This window comes from Sceloporus undulatus, chromosome 1, assembly GCF_019175285.1.
Source record: "Sceloporus undulatus isolate JIND9_A2432 ecotype Alabama chromosome 1, SceUnd_v1.1, whole genome shotgun sequence".
NCBI lineage: Eukaryota > Metazoa > Chordata > Lepidosauria > Squamata > Phrynosomatidae > Sceloporus > Sceloporus undulatus.
The window spans coordinates 341,604,459-341,620,091 of NC_056522.1; the positions used below are offsets into that span (position 1 = coordinate 341,604,459).

Here is a 15,633-nt window from a genome sequence, read left to right on the forward strand (position 1 = left end):
ATTGCTGAATATGGTATGTTTGTGTGTATTTAAGAGGTCACCAGCTTGACCTTTAGTGATAAGGGTTTCTTTTACTTCTACTGGTAGTTGGTGGCTTCTATTAAAGTGGAATGGTGCCTCCAATCTGGGTTTTGTCCAGACTTTAAAAGAGCTATACAAGATGCTTAATCTTTGGTGGTGGTGGGATAAATTTCAGGACTTTTATAATCAATTTATTTTCAAATTAATTTCAGTGGATTCATTGCCTCACTGACACCAGCTACCACTGTGATATGCTTACATGTGAGACTTACATACACACGTATGCATATGATCTTGACTGTGAAGAAAAAATTCTGGAGATTCCTAGTACTACGAAATGTACTCTAAACAACTCCCCCCCCCCCTCTCTGCTGCCTTCTCTGATCTTTTTTGTGGACAGGTGTGTTTTCCTCCCTGATAATGGTGCTTTCTTTGTCAACTACGTCGTCACTTCCAGTCTGATAGGGACAGCCATGGAGCTTCTGCGGATCCCTGGACTCATTGTCTATGCTACACGGCTCTGCTTTGCTAAGTCTGAACCAGAGAGGCTCCATATAAAACGGGTCTGTGGTTTTATTTTTCTCTCAGTGAAACTCAGATGAGCATGGTAGGACTAGAAAGTTGAACTCTTCTTTTGTATGGAGTCTCCTGAATCTCTCAGATTTACAAGTGTTGTACTTTGTTCAGAGGACTTTCTGAACTCTCATATCAAAAAAGTCTAGAGATCTAGAAAGATGTCCTGCTCCACAGGACTCACAGGTGGATAGGCTCAAAGACCGGCTTTTCCAGATATGAGCAATGTCATCTTAAAATAAGCTCTGTTTGCAGGATTACATTTCATGAGTATCAAATGAATTAAAACATGTGTAGTATTAACTTCAGAGCTACATGTTATTCATTGAGAAGCTAACTTTTTTTAAACGAAAGACATTTTCTTTTTCATTGATGTTATAAAGAAAGATTTTAAAATACAGAAATAAACCTTGGCAGGAATCTCACAAAATTCGGTTCAGACCAGAACAGACAGTGCTTAACCATGGCTTGTCTTATCCCTAGTTAAGATGCCGAACATTTAGTGACTCCATGGTGTAATTGCCAAGGGCAGATCTAAGGAGACCCCAGCTCGTAATTGTTCAAGAACAGAGAAGTTTCCTTAACAACGGCTTGTGCAGTAGAAACATCAGACTTGTCTTTGGTTAAGAGAGCCAGCATAGTGTAGTGGTTTGTGTATTGGACCAGAACAGTGGGAAACCAGGGTTCAAATTCCCACTCAGCCATGGAAACCCACTGGGTGACCTTGGGCAAGTCACATTCTCTCAGCCTCAGAGTAAGGCAAGGGCAAATCCCCTCTGAACAAATTCTGTCAAGAAAATCCTGTGATAGGGTCACCTTAGAGTCACCATAAGTGAGAAATGACTTGAAGGCACACAATAACATAATTAAGGTATGCAAATCACAGTTTTCAATCCTTTTTAAAACATAGGCCTGTTACAGACAGCCAAAATAAAGCTGCTTTGAGTCACAGTGGAGGTATGGTGTTTCAATGATGCATGTGTCCTAAGAGTCCAGAAGCCACACCAAAGCCACGCTCCAGCCCTAAGGACTGGAGTGTGGTGTGGCTTCTGGACTCTTAGGACACATGCATCATTGAAACACCATACCTCCACTGTGACTCAAAGCAGCTTTATTTGGCTGTCTGTAACCATAGTTTGCATTCTGATTTCTAGCCAAACCTTAAATGTGAATTTGATGCTCAAATATAACCTCTCAGTTCTGAATGTTGTAAGTCCACATAGATCCTTTGGGGTGTGCTGTCCCACACACACCAGTGTTTTTTTAAACTCAACATGAAATTGCAAACAGGATAAATGTACTATTGTGTTTTCTTCAGAATCAAGCTTATGAGTTCCAATTTGGACTGGAGTATGCCTGGACCTGCTGCATATTTGCTGTTGTCATGACTTATAGCATCACTTGCCCCATTATTGTCCCCTTTGGTAAGTATATATGCCTGTTCCCAAAAGCTCTGTCTTTTCAGTCCTATTTATAAACTTAATCACACCCTATTGGTATAGAAAACAGTTAAGGTTCACCATAAATTGAACTTTAGCAATGCTTCTTAAAAGAATAGTTTTTGCATTTTTGAGTGGCATTGGCATTCATCTGGCAAGATAGAAAAGCAGCTAAGTACAGATAATGCCAATTACTTCAGAGAGACAGAGGTTTGGTCAGACTGTATGATGTTTGGACCAGTATACATGGGTATTCTGAGTAGGGTTATGGGTGGACTTTGCCTGGTGGAGATTCAGGGGGAAATGCAGAGTTATGTTACCTTGCAATACAATTAAAAGCAACATTTCCAGACTGTTCATTGCTAGAAACTGAATCACTGGGCAAATGATACATTGCATTTACCGTCTATGTTTACCTTTGGTAAACTCTTTCATGAAAGTTTGCTCAGCTTCTAACCTTGGGACAGAGGTGGGATTTTTTCCCCCATCTCAAAGGCTGAAATGGTTGCAGGATGCATGCCAACTGTAGGTAGAGCCACATCCCAATGGCTCTATCACTCCCTGTTTCTGTGAGATGCTCCAGATAAGTTTTTTTTTAAAACTGTGTTAGCCCTGGAGCTGCCTTTATGATTTTTCATCCCATTCTTGTCAATGGAAGAGAATTTTTTAAAAATGAAAATTGAACGCAGGGAAGGGCAAAGAAATCCTTTCCCATGGATTACACATCCAGTCCATAGGACTGGTATTTTCCATGGAAGCATTGTGCTCAGGTGATGTGGAAGTGGTCAGATGGAATTTAAAGGCTATGGGTGGAAGTCAGGTCTTATTGAAATAGAAATTTAGATTGAGGGGAAGAATTTGTAGAATTTACTTTTTATAGTACAAAAGGAATTTGTGGACTGTTAAGTTCCATATCAGTGTAGCTACTAGGAAGGCTGAAGCTTTACTTCATCTGTTATCTCACTTATCATAAGAGAAATCTTGGGAGAGAATTGAAGCTAACTACGTTCCAGTTCCAGAACCTATTACTTCTGGTGGTAGTTATTCCTCAGGTAATAGAATTTATCATAAGCAGGAAATAATGATAGCTGCCTGAAGCAAATAGGCCAAATAAAGCAACTTCTGTCTGCTTTGGGAGCATGGCATTTAGACAATGCATACCCCTGAAGCAGATGGAAACCATGGCAAGGCTGCCTAAGGCAGCCCAAAGCCGGCTAGAAAAGGAGCAGGAAAAAAACACTCCTGCTGGCAGAAGCATGAGACCGCTGGTGGCGATCCTCTTCATGAGCAGGCCATCTGGTTGCTATAGTCCCAGAGCAATCGCGGCCAGCCACAGAACACTGTTATGTCTGCAGAGGAAAACTGGTAATTTGCTTCCTTCCTGGGTGCAAACAGAAACTTGCAGTGAGGACAGAACATTTTTGTCAGGAAGATAGCATGGAGGAAAAGATTTAAGATCTCCCTGCCCTGAAGTCTGTGATCCAGATTAGAGGTGAAGACTACAGCTTTTGAATTCATAAATGCAATGTGATTACACATTTAACTTCAAATTCTTTGGCCCTTACAATCCACTTGGCTGTAATAACCAGTTTCTTTCCAGGACATTGGTATTTTAATACAAAAGAAGAAGCAAAGAATGCCCAGCAAGACTCTATGATGCTGCCTCTATACTAGTCATATGTCCATGCAGGCCTATACTATCTTCTCTGACCTATAGCAATTTGCTGAGGTCCCAGGCAAACGTCTTCCCAATTTTTCTACCCAAGAATCTTTGGCCTGGATATGCCAGTTTTTAAACATGAAACTTTCTTCATGCTAAACATGTGCTTTACTACTGAATGGTAGTCTCACCCCACAAAATCATTCTGAGCTTCGTTGTCCATCTCTGGACCATCTCTCTACCCCACTGTCTCTTCTGAGTAGCTGTTCTCCTTGTCTCAGCTCCCTCCTGTCTCTTTATATGCACAGGTTTGCTGTACATGCTGCTGAAGCACATGGTTGACCGCTACAACATTTATTATGTATACATTCCCACGAAGCTAAACCAGCGCATCCATTCTGCAGCCGTCAGCCAAGTGGTGGTGGCTCCCATCCTCTGCATGTTCTGGCTGCTCTTCTTCTCCATCCTCCGTTTAGGTAGGTACAGAGCTCCCATTGAGCCTTCCTTTTGAAAAAACAACATAGTTCCCTTAAGCATCTGGCTTCCCAATTCCACCTAAACATTAGAAATAACTTTTTTTTACTCTAAGTGTTGTTCAGCAGTGGAATGGATTTCCTTGGAAAATGGTGGACTCTCCATCATTGCAGGTCTTTAAACAGAGGTTGGATGGGCATGTTTCAGGAGTGATTTACTTGTGTATTCCTGCAATGGTCCATATGGTCCATTCCAACTCTAAGATTCTGTGATTCTATATGAGGCAAAGCTGGACAGCATAACCCTGTGAGAAGATCCCTTGGGCTATTGTCATTGGTGGGGCCCACATTCTAGTTTGCTGTCCTCATCAGCATAGGCAGAACAGGGAGCTCTGAGGCCCTGTGGCGCTCTGCTTTGTGTTTCCATTCCATGAGGGTAAGGACAATGGATGATAGAGCAGAGGTCAGTGCACATATTGGGATAAATCGGAAGATGTTCAGACGCACACAGGATTTATGCTTTTGACACACTGCTTGTAAGATAAGTGTCTGGACTTGGGGGCTTTTGGTCTTCTTCAGCGTACATATGTTCCCACAAATGAGATTTGTAAGTCTGCATTTTAAGAAGCATATTAAAAAATGGAGATTGGGAAGTGCAAGTGACTTGACTCTCTGCAATTTTTATTCTGTTAAAGAATTGGCCCAGCACTGAGGCAGGAAATAGTTGGTGGGTGCAGAAGAAAGGGCTGGTGAAATTCTCCTGTTCTGTTCTGTAAATGGACAGACTCCATGGCTAAAGCACATTTGAACTGATGCGTGGATTTTTTAAGGGGGGGGGACACTCACTGGGGCATTCTCTCAAGGCATGCTTTGAGGGTGGTGATGAGTAGTCCATGGGAAGGCTTTTATTTAATGCACAGTGAGCAGACTGAGGCCCTAGGACCAGTGTAGCCCACAAGTCTATTTCTACAGCCCTCAATTCATTGAATTAATTAATTAGTTCGTATCCCACCTTTCTTCTGAGATGGTACCCAAGATGGTTTCCAACAGGATTAAAACAGGATATAACTGAGAACCTAATAATAAAAGTTTTAAAAACAATTAAATTAACTATCTGCTAAAACAGTAATTTTTAAAAGTATCAAACTGTTTTAAAGCTTAACAATAAAGGTAAAATGCAGCACACAAACTCCACTAAAAATCTTCCTACACAGCCTATTCATCTCAAAATGCCTGTTCAGATTTTTTAAAAATCTAATAAGGTCTTAAGTCTTTGATAAGATTTAACTTTTAAATTAAAAGATGTTTTTGCAGGTTCCATCTTTTTTGATTCCATAGACTGTCCTTCCTCTGACCCAAAAAAGAATGAATGAGCTTCCCTGGAAACTTGCAGTACTATCAGTGCACCTTTTAAATTGGTTGCAATTTAAACTACCAACAGTTTAGCATTTTAAAAAACTGTTTCCATTTTGTTTTGTTGTTTTTATTTATTTTATTGTCATCATTTGGCATTTTTGGTAGTACACATTGCCCAAAAGGACAGAAACTTGATCCCCAGATCTACCACAGATGCCCGCCCTTACTCAACGCAAAGGATGTGTTTCAGCCATCAGATATACAGCCATGGTGAACAACAATAGAGAAGGCAATAAAAACTGATATTGAAAAACTGGCAACTTTGGGAGAGGGCATGAAATCTGTTTGGTTTTAATATAAAGTTACTGACTTTACAGTTCCTGACTTAGGCCCTGAACAGACCGTTTTAGGCCCTGAACAGACCGTTGATAAACGCCATCATAGCGGCAGAGTGGCGGCGTGGTAAATGCACACCGCATGTCCCGACTCCACCCCATGCTGAGGTGATGCTGCGTGCCCCACTGCATGTTGGGAGGAGTCACAGCACTCCCTTGGCACAGCATGTACACGCACTGCGCCAAGGGAATGCCAAAAATCTGTGGCTTCAGCAGCTATGGCACCTTTTCCGTTTTGCAAGAACAAATTGCTTTTTGCGGCTTCTTTTTGCACTGCAGGCCTGCTGGGTTGGGGCATGCCATGTGGTTGCCACTTCCCCAATCCAGCAAGGAAAGGGGTGGCGTCCCGCCGCCCCTTACGGGCTGTATGTACAGTCCCTTAGTACACAGACTGGAACACAGTTCTCTCTTAGATTTCCCATTGCTCAGAATCTTATTTTTCCTGATCAATACAGAAGCACATTGATTACAAACAGACACAGAGTGATGGAAAAGAGCTTACTAGAAATGTGCATATTATGGGGAATTATACAGAAAAATACAATGAAGTTTTTGTAGTCATGAAATGCATACTTTTAAAAAAGGAAATAAACTGATGTGAAAACAGGACAATAAACTTGTGCTTGCAAAAATTTGAAATCTGTAAAAAACAAAACAAGAGTAGTTCTGTGGTGCTTTCTCTCTTTTCTTCAATGCTTTAGGCTCTGACCACCCCATCACCATCTTCACCTGTGCAGTCCTTCTTTCTTGCATCTTTTGTTCCATCTTTGGCATGTGTCTGAAGAAACTGCATCCAAGGAAGCCTTCCAGTTACCAGGTTAGAAATGTCCAGAGCATGCCCCATGTCTTGTGTGCTGTTTCTGGCATATTTATTTATTTAGTGGCTGGTGTACACTTGACATGTATGTTGCAAATCCAGAAACTGAGAAATAGTTCTCGTGTTCTTTGAAAGATACGCTTACTTCAGTATTCACATAGCTTATTTCCAAAGCACTTTCAGTATGAAGCCTTATGTTAATCTCTATAGAATTTATCAGACAAGGGAAATTGGAAGTTTAATCCAATGGCAATCTGAATGCAACCATGGGGTTTAACATTATTGCGTGATAACCCACTACATGCAAATTCGGGCAATAGGAAGTCAGTCCAAATGCAATCATGTGGTTTAACGTTATTGCGTGATAGACTGCCACACACAAATTCGGGCAATGGCATGCTATTTTCGGGCAATGGAAAGCCAGTTCGAACACAATGCGCATTCACATAATTGCGCTAAACTAGCGACTTTAAGTGAATGCATTCTGGCCCCACTTTCTTTTCATTCAAATTTAAGAGAAATTCCTCCCGTTTGATAAACTCCTGTGAGTCTAAGGAACAAATTCTATTTCAGACATATGGAGTGGCATATTTCAGTGATGGACAGGGCCAAAGTCAATAAATTATGATGAAAAAATCATAATTTAACTTTAGCTCTTACTGGCTGTGAAAAAGCCTTAGGGGAAGCATTTCAGCATCTTAGATTTGGAAAATGAGGAAAGCTGGGAAAATCCCAAACAGTGTTGTCAAGCAGAAGGTATGACCATCTGGGGAAGCTGAAAATGGTGAATTGGGACTTCATGGACTCCATGAACATCAGACCCTGAGGTTCTCCATACCTGCTCTACTTTATATCTTCTTGACAACAGATGTGTGTATTGATTGTTCACCCTCACAATATGGATGAACAGAAGAAACAGTTGTTTAGGGGGAACTTTGGACAGGGCGTTCATCTGGGTGTTGTTGTTTTTTTCATCATCCTATTTTATTCACCTCTTCACCTGCAAACAGATGTCTGAACAGTCTGAAGGAGCTTTCATTGATACAGAAAGGAGCAGCATATCTTCAACCCCCAATTCAAATGTAAGTGTCTTCTACATTTACCTTACAGTTCCTTGGCAGACTTGACTACAGTATCCTAATGCTTTTATATGAAGTGTGAGCAAGCCTGGGCACTTGTTCCATGCACAGGGACCAAATCTCACCTCTTGCTGGAGCCCACTTTAGGCTATCAGATTCCACTGAAATGAAGGTGGAAGTGACCAAACACTTGTGTGCACGTGTGTGCCCAGCAACCTTATTTGGCCCCTACTCACTGACAGGCCTGAAGCATTTGTTTCAGCTGGAAATAATCAAGCCTTGCCTGGAGCACTCAGGAGCATCCTTGTGGTGTGATTAGGGGTTATTAGGTTGCATACAGGACTGTGCTCCTGTAGCTTTAATAACCAGGAGTGGGTTGTGGAGGATGCCAGAAAAGCTGTGCTGTTGTTCTCTCAACAAAGCCTTATGGTGTGTGTCCCTCATCCAGGATCTGTTAAGCATTAAAGCTTCAGGAGCTCTCTCCTGTATTCAGCCTAATGGCAACCCAAGGTTAGCTGGTTTCCATACAATCACTTGATTCATGAAAATGTTATGGGGGATCATAATTAAAGGAGGGGTCTGGCTTAGTAAAGAGGATGCAAATAGAGGGTGATCTCCTTGCTTTCTGTGTTTCAGATGTTTGTAGCTGCTGTACTTCAAGAACCTGAACTGAGCCTCACGCCAGCAGCCTCTCCGGCTCACCAGTCCTATGGTACTATGGGCAGCCGTCTGGAGCAAGCAGAGAATCTGGAGGAGGGTGGCCTGCAGAGTTTTGAAACAGAGCTGGAAAGCACAGAGGGTGAATACAGAACCGGGCCCGTACTGGACAGCCAAATGCACTATCATTGACCCCACTTCCTGTCAGAGCCATGACAGATGGAGGGAAGTATTCAAAGTATTGAAAGTGCCTTGGGAAACCTCATATCCCAAGGCCTGGATAATTCTGAGCTGCCATATCGGTCCTGCTGTCAGCTGGTCTTGGGCAAGGATTTGGTCTTGCTAACTAGGCTAGAGCCAGTCAGGGTGGTGTACAACGGGCCTTTCAGCACTGCACATCTCTTAGCCATGCTGCTGGGAAGACAGCTGATCTCTGTGGCAGAGAGACAGAACTGACTGAGAAGTTCCTAAGAAGGCAGTGTTATTTCCATCTTTTTGCTCCATCCATTCACAAGTGTGTTCCATATGTTGCCTTGCATCCTTCTGTTCCAGAGCTGCAGAGACTACCCATGCCTGGCTCTTGCATCTTCTGACAAACCCTTGCAGACCTCAGATATCTCATTTTCTCTCCTCCTCATTGTCTGTCCCTTTGGGGGGGAGGGTCCCTTTTACATTCTTTTTCCATAGTAGCAAAACAATTCTATAGTGTTATGCTTTCTGTTCATTACAGCAAGAGGAAACCAAGTGAATAATGTGATAGCTATGATAGCTATGAACTTTTCTGTAAATCTTTCAGAGGGTGAATAGGAAGCTGAGCTGGAGGAAGTTAATTCTTTGGACAAAAACTTCCAGAATCCTGACTGGTGGATTCTGGGCATTGTAGTCCAAGAAACTAGTGTTTCAGAGCTCTGGGAGGAAGAGTAAAATGACAAGTGCCTCCCAAGACTCTCTCAAGATGACCATGCAGCTCATTGTAATGTATCCGTTGCGAAAGCCTGTGTGTTTCCTGAGTAACACAAGGGCTCTTAAAGACTCAGCTTGCAAGCAACAGATCCTTAGCTTTTTAAAAACAATAATAACAACAACAACAACGACAATGTGCCCTTTAGCTACTGCTGCAATTGTTGCTTTTGCCCAAATCTACTGCCTTCAAGAAAGACTCACCTTGCCAATTGCTTCTGTCTTTCTAGGCCTGTGTTACGTTCTTGATTGCCAGAAGAGTTGCTCATGTTCAGAAGTTGCTGGCTTTTGATCCAAATGAGGTAGACATTTCTGGTTTTGAGAGGGACGCAAGGAGGAAAGAGGTTATATTGAACCTGAAGCCATAACTAGATGGGAGAGTGCTGGGTTTGTGTGTGTAAGTCCAGATCTGCTGCAGTCACAGAAAAACTAGGTGAGGGGAGACTTTTATAATAAAAGGGGGATGTGGGTGAAGGAATTAAATCCTCTCCATTGTGTGTCAAGGTGGGCATGAGACAGGCATCAGTCTATGGAAGAAACATTTTACTCATGTTACGCTCATGCCATTTTGTCTACACGGTTGGTTTCTTTCTATATCACAGATGTGGAACCTGTATGACTACAAGGCACATCACCCTAGCTAGTATAGCCAATGTTTGGCAGTGGTGTGAACTGTAATACATAACAACATTTGGAGAGGTACAAGTGGCAGATCCATCTTTGAACACATGGCTGGACTACAATCCCATCTATTTTGGCACTTGTTTGACAGCTGAGGCAGGCAGAAATGAGGTTCTGCCCTTAAGTGATCATAACCCTTTGTACTTCAGCATGTTCAAAATTACCAACTTCCAGGCTGCATGACACCGCACACCCAAATCCCATTATATTACTCAACCAATCATCTACTAAAAGAGCATTGCAATGATAGGTGTAGTGATCAGAATTACTTTAAACTTATGCATGGGAATTAACTCTTGTTTTGCTTAGAATCTGCTTCTGTAAAACAGGACATAATTACATAATATCCTGGATCATTAATTATTTATCTCTCATTCACCCTGCTGAACATTTCCTGGGACTGAGGTGGTCAGGGTGGGTCTCTATTGCTAGTATTCTAATGCCTGTAACAGACTGACTTGAAAACTACTGGTGAATAGGCAATGCCACTGTAAATGAGAAGGGGTGCCATTAGAGAAGTGCCACCTTCTTTTTCTAGCACAGCCCCTCTGCTTTGTATAAAGCCTCTCATTCAGCAAGCTAAACTTTCCTAACCTGTAAGTAAAGCTTGCAAACATTGACTGGTATCCTGTTAGTCATGTCATTCCAAGTTGGACTTACGACATCATAAATGTTTTATATTCTCATTTGCAATCATGGCCCTGTTACCATGACCACAAACCACCCTGAAACCCACTTTAAAAATCATCCATCCAGGGCAGTAGATGTCTATGCAGCTGCTGCTGTGGGGTGGTGCAAGGTGATATGACCATTCTGCTCCTGCCAGCAAGCAGTGCTCCAGAGAAGAGAAGCGGGGATTCCAGTAGGGACCTCTTGCAATTCTTCATCTCAGCCTCTCACTGGTGGGAGGCAGCTGATCATGCCATTCTGCAACACCCCAGTTAGCAGCTGCAGACTTTCATCACTCCAAGTGGCTGATCAGCTTTTAAGGTGGGTTTTCAGCAATCAGATGCAGTGTTAAAGCTGCAATTTTGTGGCTACATGCTTGATTCATGGTCTTGGCTATTATTATTGTTTTCATTATTTTACCTTCCAAAATACTGCACATTGTATGGACACTGGCCATGCTGTAGGGATTCTGGGAATTATAGTTCTGAAAGTTTTTTCTCCAAGCTTTAGCTTTAGGTGCTATAACTATGGAACGTTTTCCACAAACAACTATGTTCCTTTGATAGAAAAAGGTTGCTTGTTAGATTTCTGCCTGTCATGCAACTGTTCAAAGCTAAGAGATTTACTTGTTGTTTGTTTTTAAAGTGGAAACCATATCTTCGTCTTCAAGGCCTGCTTTGCACAGGGGAGATGTGAAAGGCTAAAAATACATAGAAATTAGAGCTCAATGCAAAGGAAAACATATTTTTAACTGAATTTCACCTGCGATTCAGTTAATAGATGCCACTGAAAGCTGCGGAAATAGTTTTCAAACCAACATGGTTATAGATCAGAATATTCATGTGTAATCTTAACAAGTTACTCTTTTGAGAAGAATCCAGGATGCAAGTCATAATGTGAAACCTCTTCTGAACTGGGGGAGATTCAACATGGATGAAATGAAAAATTTGGGCCCAAATAGACCAAAATACAGCTGCCTCGGGTCACTTTGGAGGTATGCTGCTTAAATAATGCATGCATCCTAAGAGGCCGGAAGCCGTGCTAAAGGACTGTGCACCTTTGGCGCAGCTTCTGCCCTCTTAAGATGCCTCTGTCATTTAAACAGCATACCTGACCCAAAGCAGCTTTATTTTGGCCTGTCTGTTTGGGCCCATTTATTCACATAACCCATAGTTAAACAGTAACATTTTCTAATACAGGATGTAGAGATGGCCATCAACTTACACATCTTTACGATGAGTGTGAGGGATCTCTGTGTCCTCTCATTATCACAAGGGGACTAGACAAGTTCATGGAAGATAGGGCTGCTAATGGCTATGGGTCATAATGACTGAATGCTACCTCCAGACCCAAAAGCAGTACCTCTCTGGCTGCCAGTTGGTAGTGAATGCAAGCATGAGGGTGCTATCTGAGAGTGGATAAGAATTTCATTTAGTTCAATTTTTGGCAGTGATGCTCCAAATATTTGCACATTTCCTAGGGTCTTTCCAATGAATCTGTAAAGGAATGTACAAATATTTTTAAAATGCAAGTGTTGAAGAAAGTGAAACTGACAGGTTTGCCTTTCTAAACAGAACATTTTGAATGCTCAGCTCTTAAAGTCAGGCATGGAATCCCTGTGTACAGAAGTTACATTTGTGGTAATGAACTAGTTTCCCATCTTTCCTTTTAATTATCTGAATATTAATCTATGTAACACTTACCTGACATCCAGGTAAAACAAGAACCTTTCCCACTGGAAATAACTTCACCTTTTCCATTTGGCTAGTGGACAGTTTTTAAAAAACAGGGACTGGAAACTTTGGGTCGGTACAGGGTACCTGGGGGCCACATAAGGCCTGCAAACTGCCCTTTCCCAACCCTGATATATTCCCTTCACTATCTGGGTGTTTCTTTTCTTAGCAAAACACAATTCATAAACCTTATTTCATACAGGAGTTCCTAACCTGGTATTGTACCCTTCATGTTCTAATATATGGCCTGTAGATAGGAATCCTAAATTGCTATTCCTCTCTCTACTTGGCAAAAGTCCAACCTCAGAAATTGCATTAAGGCTAGGCACACAACAACAACAACTAGGCTGCTTTGTAGTATCACAGGCCTTTGTACCTGGAGTGGAGTTGCGAGGAGTATGTGGAGAAACTGGCCAGCACCCAATAAAATCAAAAAGACAAACATCTCAAGATGATCAAAAGGTGGTCTGTATTACTGCAAAATCTTTAAATAAGTCCTCTTTTGAGCATCTTGAGATGCATCTCTTCTTTCTCTTCTGCATTAGATTTATTTCCCCCTCTCAGTTTTGTGGATCTTTAATGCTTTTGACTGAATTGGGGCCAAGACGCAATGTCAAATTTTTGCAGGTGTTTCTGAAGCCTGTACTTAGAAACACAACATATTGAATCTAATGGACCTTTCTCTCAAGTGAGTAGCTACTGAATTATGTCTACAGTGGGCCCTTGGTATCTGCTGGGATTTGATTCCCAGACATCCTCCCCTGCATAACAAAATATATGGGTACTCAAGTCCCATTAAATACAGTGGTGTCCCTTATATAAAATAGCAAAATCAGATTTGCTTTTTAAAACAAATTTATTCTTTCTGGAATATTTTCAAGCAGGGGATGCTTGAATCTGTAGATAAAAAATCTATGAATATCCAGGGCTGACTAGTATTGTTTAACTGTTCCAAGTTTTATAGTGCTCTCACCAGGCCAAATTATATATTGCAGAGGGGTCAGTCCTTGGCTCTGTAAGGCAGTAATCCTATATACATTTGCCAAGGGGAAAACCCCATTCCGCATTCACATTTGCAGGTTTGCACTCAAAATACATCTATTTTGACTTAAACATGCCTGTGAGGGGTAGGAACAAGACTTGGATTGCAAGAATAGAGCTGGGAGAGATATGTTTATTCCTTTTCACCCTGCTGTTCTCCTGAATGCATTGCAAGCACACTCACCCATAGCTAAGAACTGCTTCTCACTATACAAAATAATCTACTTGAAAAGCTGTTCCACATAGGAATCAGAATGAATGCAGAAACTTACTTGGTGGGGTTTGTTGTTGTGTGCCTTCATTATTTCCAGCTTATGGCAACCTTGACGTGTATCTATCATGGGGTTTTCTTGGCAAGATTTGTTTAGAAGGGATTTGCCTTTGCTTTCCTCTGATGCTGAGAGTGTGTTACTTGCCCAAGGCCACCAGTGGGTTTCCATGGCTAAGTAGGGATTTGAATCCTGGTCTCCAGAGTTGTAGTCCAGTTCTCAAACCACCACACCATGCTGACTAGGACCCAAATATTTTTCCGACACACACTGGTGTTTGAGTGTGCATGCAATGCAGTAAATAACGTATGTACATTATGGAATGTATTAAGCAACCGTGAAGTCCTTTGAACTGATGGTTGAATCACAACTTGTATATGCAATGTACTTATTTTACTTCTTTGATTTTTCCACACTTCCATCCGTGACTGGAAGAGTCTACATGCAGCATTGTGGAAATAGAAGGCACCAGTAAAAAGTGACTCCTCAGTGAGGAATCTTAAAGTTGCAGTGAATATAGTAGACCACTTTCCAAAGAGTAGTTTGTACCACATGCAGCTATCTGGTACCATGTGGGAGAGGTATCATGCATAGGCCCCTCTCCAAAAATCCAGAAGAGAGAGAGAGAGAGAAAGGGTGGAACTGAAGTATCAACTTAGGGATCTATAGCTTGTTTTGAAGCAATCTCCAGATCTGGGCTCAGAACAAATGAATTAATTAGCATGCACAAATTTGTCACAAGGGACTCAGGCCAAATGAGGATTAACAGGACAGAGTCTAGAGAATCTCGGCTGTGTGGCATGAGAAAAATGGGGAGGGGAAGGGAATAAGAAAGAACATTAGGTCCCCAGACTCCTGTATTGGTTGCATTAGACCCCTTTAAAGGGCTATCATGAGCAAATTAAAAGAGAGAGAAGATCAATATTTGGGGGTGGAATAGGACAGCACTTTAATTCTAGGCCCTCCTAATCAAGGGAAAAGAGCCCCTTGTCTTTTTAAAGATATATTTAGGGCAAATTTTGATGCTGCTTTGACTTAACTCTCATTTCAGAGATTAATTTCACTTATGGCTACTGTCATTATTATGCACCTATATCAGCTGACACCTCCAAAACTAAGAAAGGAGTGGAACAGAGGGCCCCAAAGGGGCAGCTGGAAGCTGCCTTGCCAAAGACCGGTTGGTGCCACAGCAAACACACACCATGGCCCCAATCTATCTTGAACCCAGCCCAAATAGGAGTGAGAAAGATCCGCTCCTATCTGGGCTGGGAAAGAGCCGCCTTTCCTGTCCCCACCACAGCACCCGGGCAGTTCAAGACACTCCAGCTGCATATGGTGTGTGTCCAGATGAGGGTGACCAAAATGGTGAAATTATGGAAACCATTCCCTATGAGGGGCGACTTAGGGAGCTTGAAGAAGATAAAGTTAAGGGGTGATATGATAATCCTATTTAAATATATGAAAGAATGTCATATTGAGGATGGAACAAGCTTTTTTTCTACTGCTCCAGAGAACAGGACATGGAGCAATAGATTCAATCTACAGGAAAATATATTTTACCTAAACATCGGGGGAAACTTGCAGAACAGTGGAATAAGCTGCCTCTGAGTATTTCCTTTGGAGGTCTTTAAATAGAGGCTGGATGGCCATCTGTTAGGAGTACTTTGACTGAATATTCCTGCATGGCAGGGAGTTGGACTGGATGGCCCCAACTCTTATGATTCTGTGATCAGGCACTTTGCTGGCTCTGCTATATAGTAATGTAACCACAGATCTCTACTGGATATGGGCATTACATACCATAAGTCTC

General features: G+C 41.9%; 1 protein-coding gene across 1 annotated transcript in view; it reads left to right on the plus strand.

Moving 5' to 3' along the window:
• The window catches only part of TMEM63C (transmembrane protein 63C), a 120,739-nt gene extending 108,918 nt beyond the window's left edge, over positions 1-11,821 (plus strand). Inside the window, exons 22-28 of the mRNA XM_042443438.1 lie at positions 422-584; positions 1,913-2,018; positions 4,002-4,169; positions 6,619-6,734; positions 7,745-7,816; positions 8,450-8,612; positions 9,661-11,821. Of these exons, the coding sequence (XP_042299372.1) occupies positions 422-584; positions 1,913-2,018; positions 4,002-4,169; positions 6,619-6,734; positions 7,745-7,816; positions 8,450-8,612; positions 9,661-9,722 (850 nt within the window). The 3' untranslated portion in view covers positions 9,723-11,821. The remainder of the gene's footprint in view (positions 1-421; positions 585-1,912; positions 2,019-4,001; positions 4,170-6,618; positions 6,735-7,744; positions 7,817-8,449; positions 8,613-9,660) is intronic.
• Positions 11,822-15,633: the final 3,812 nt, after the last annotated feature.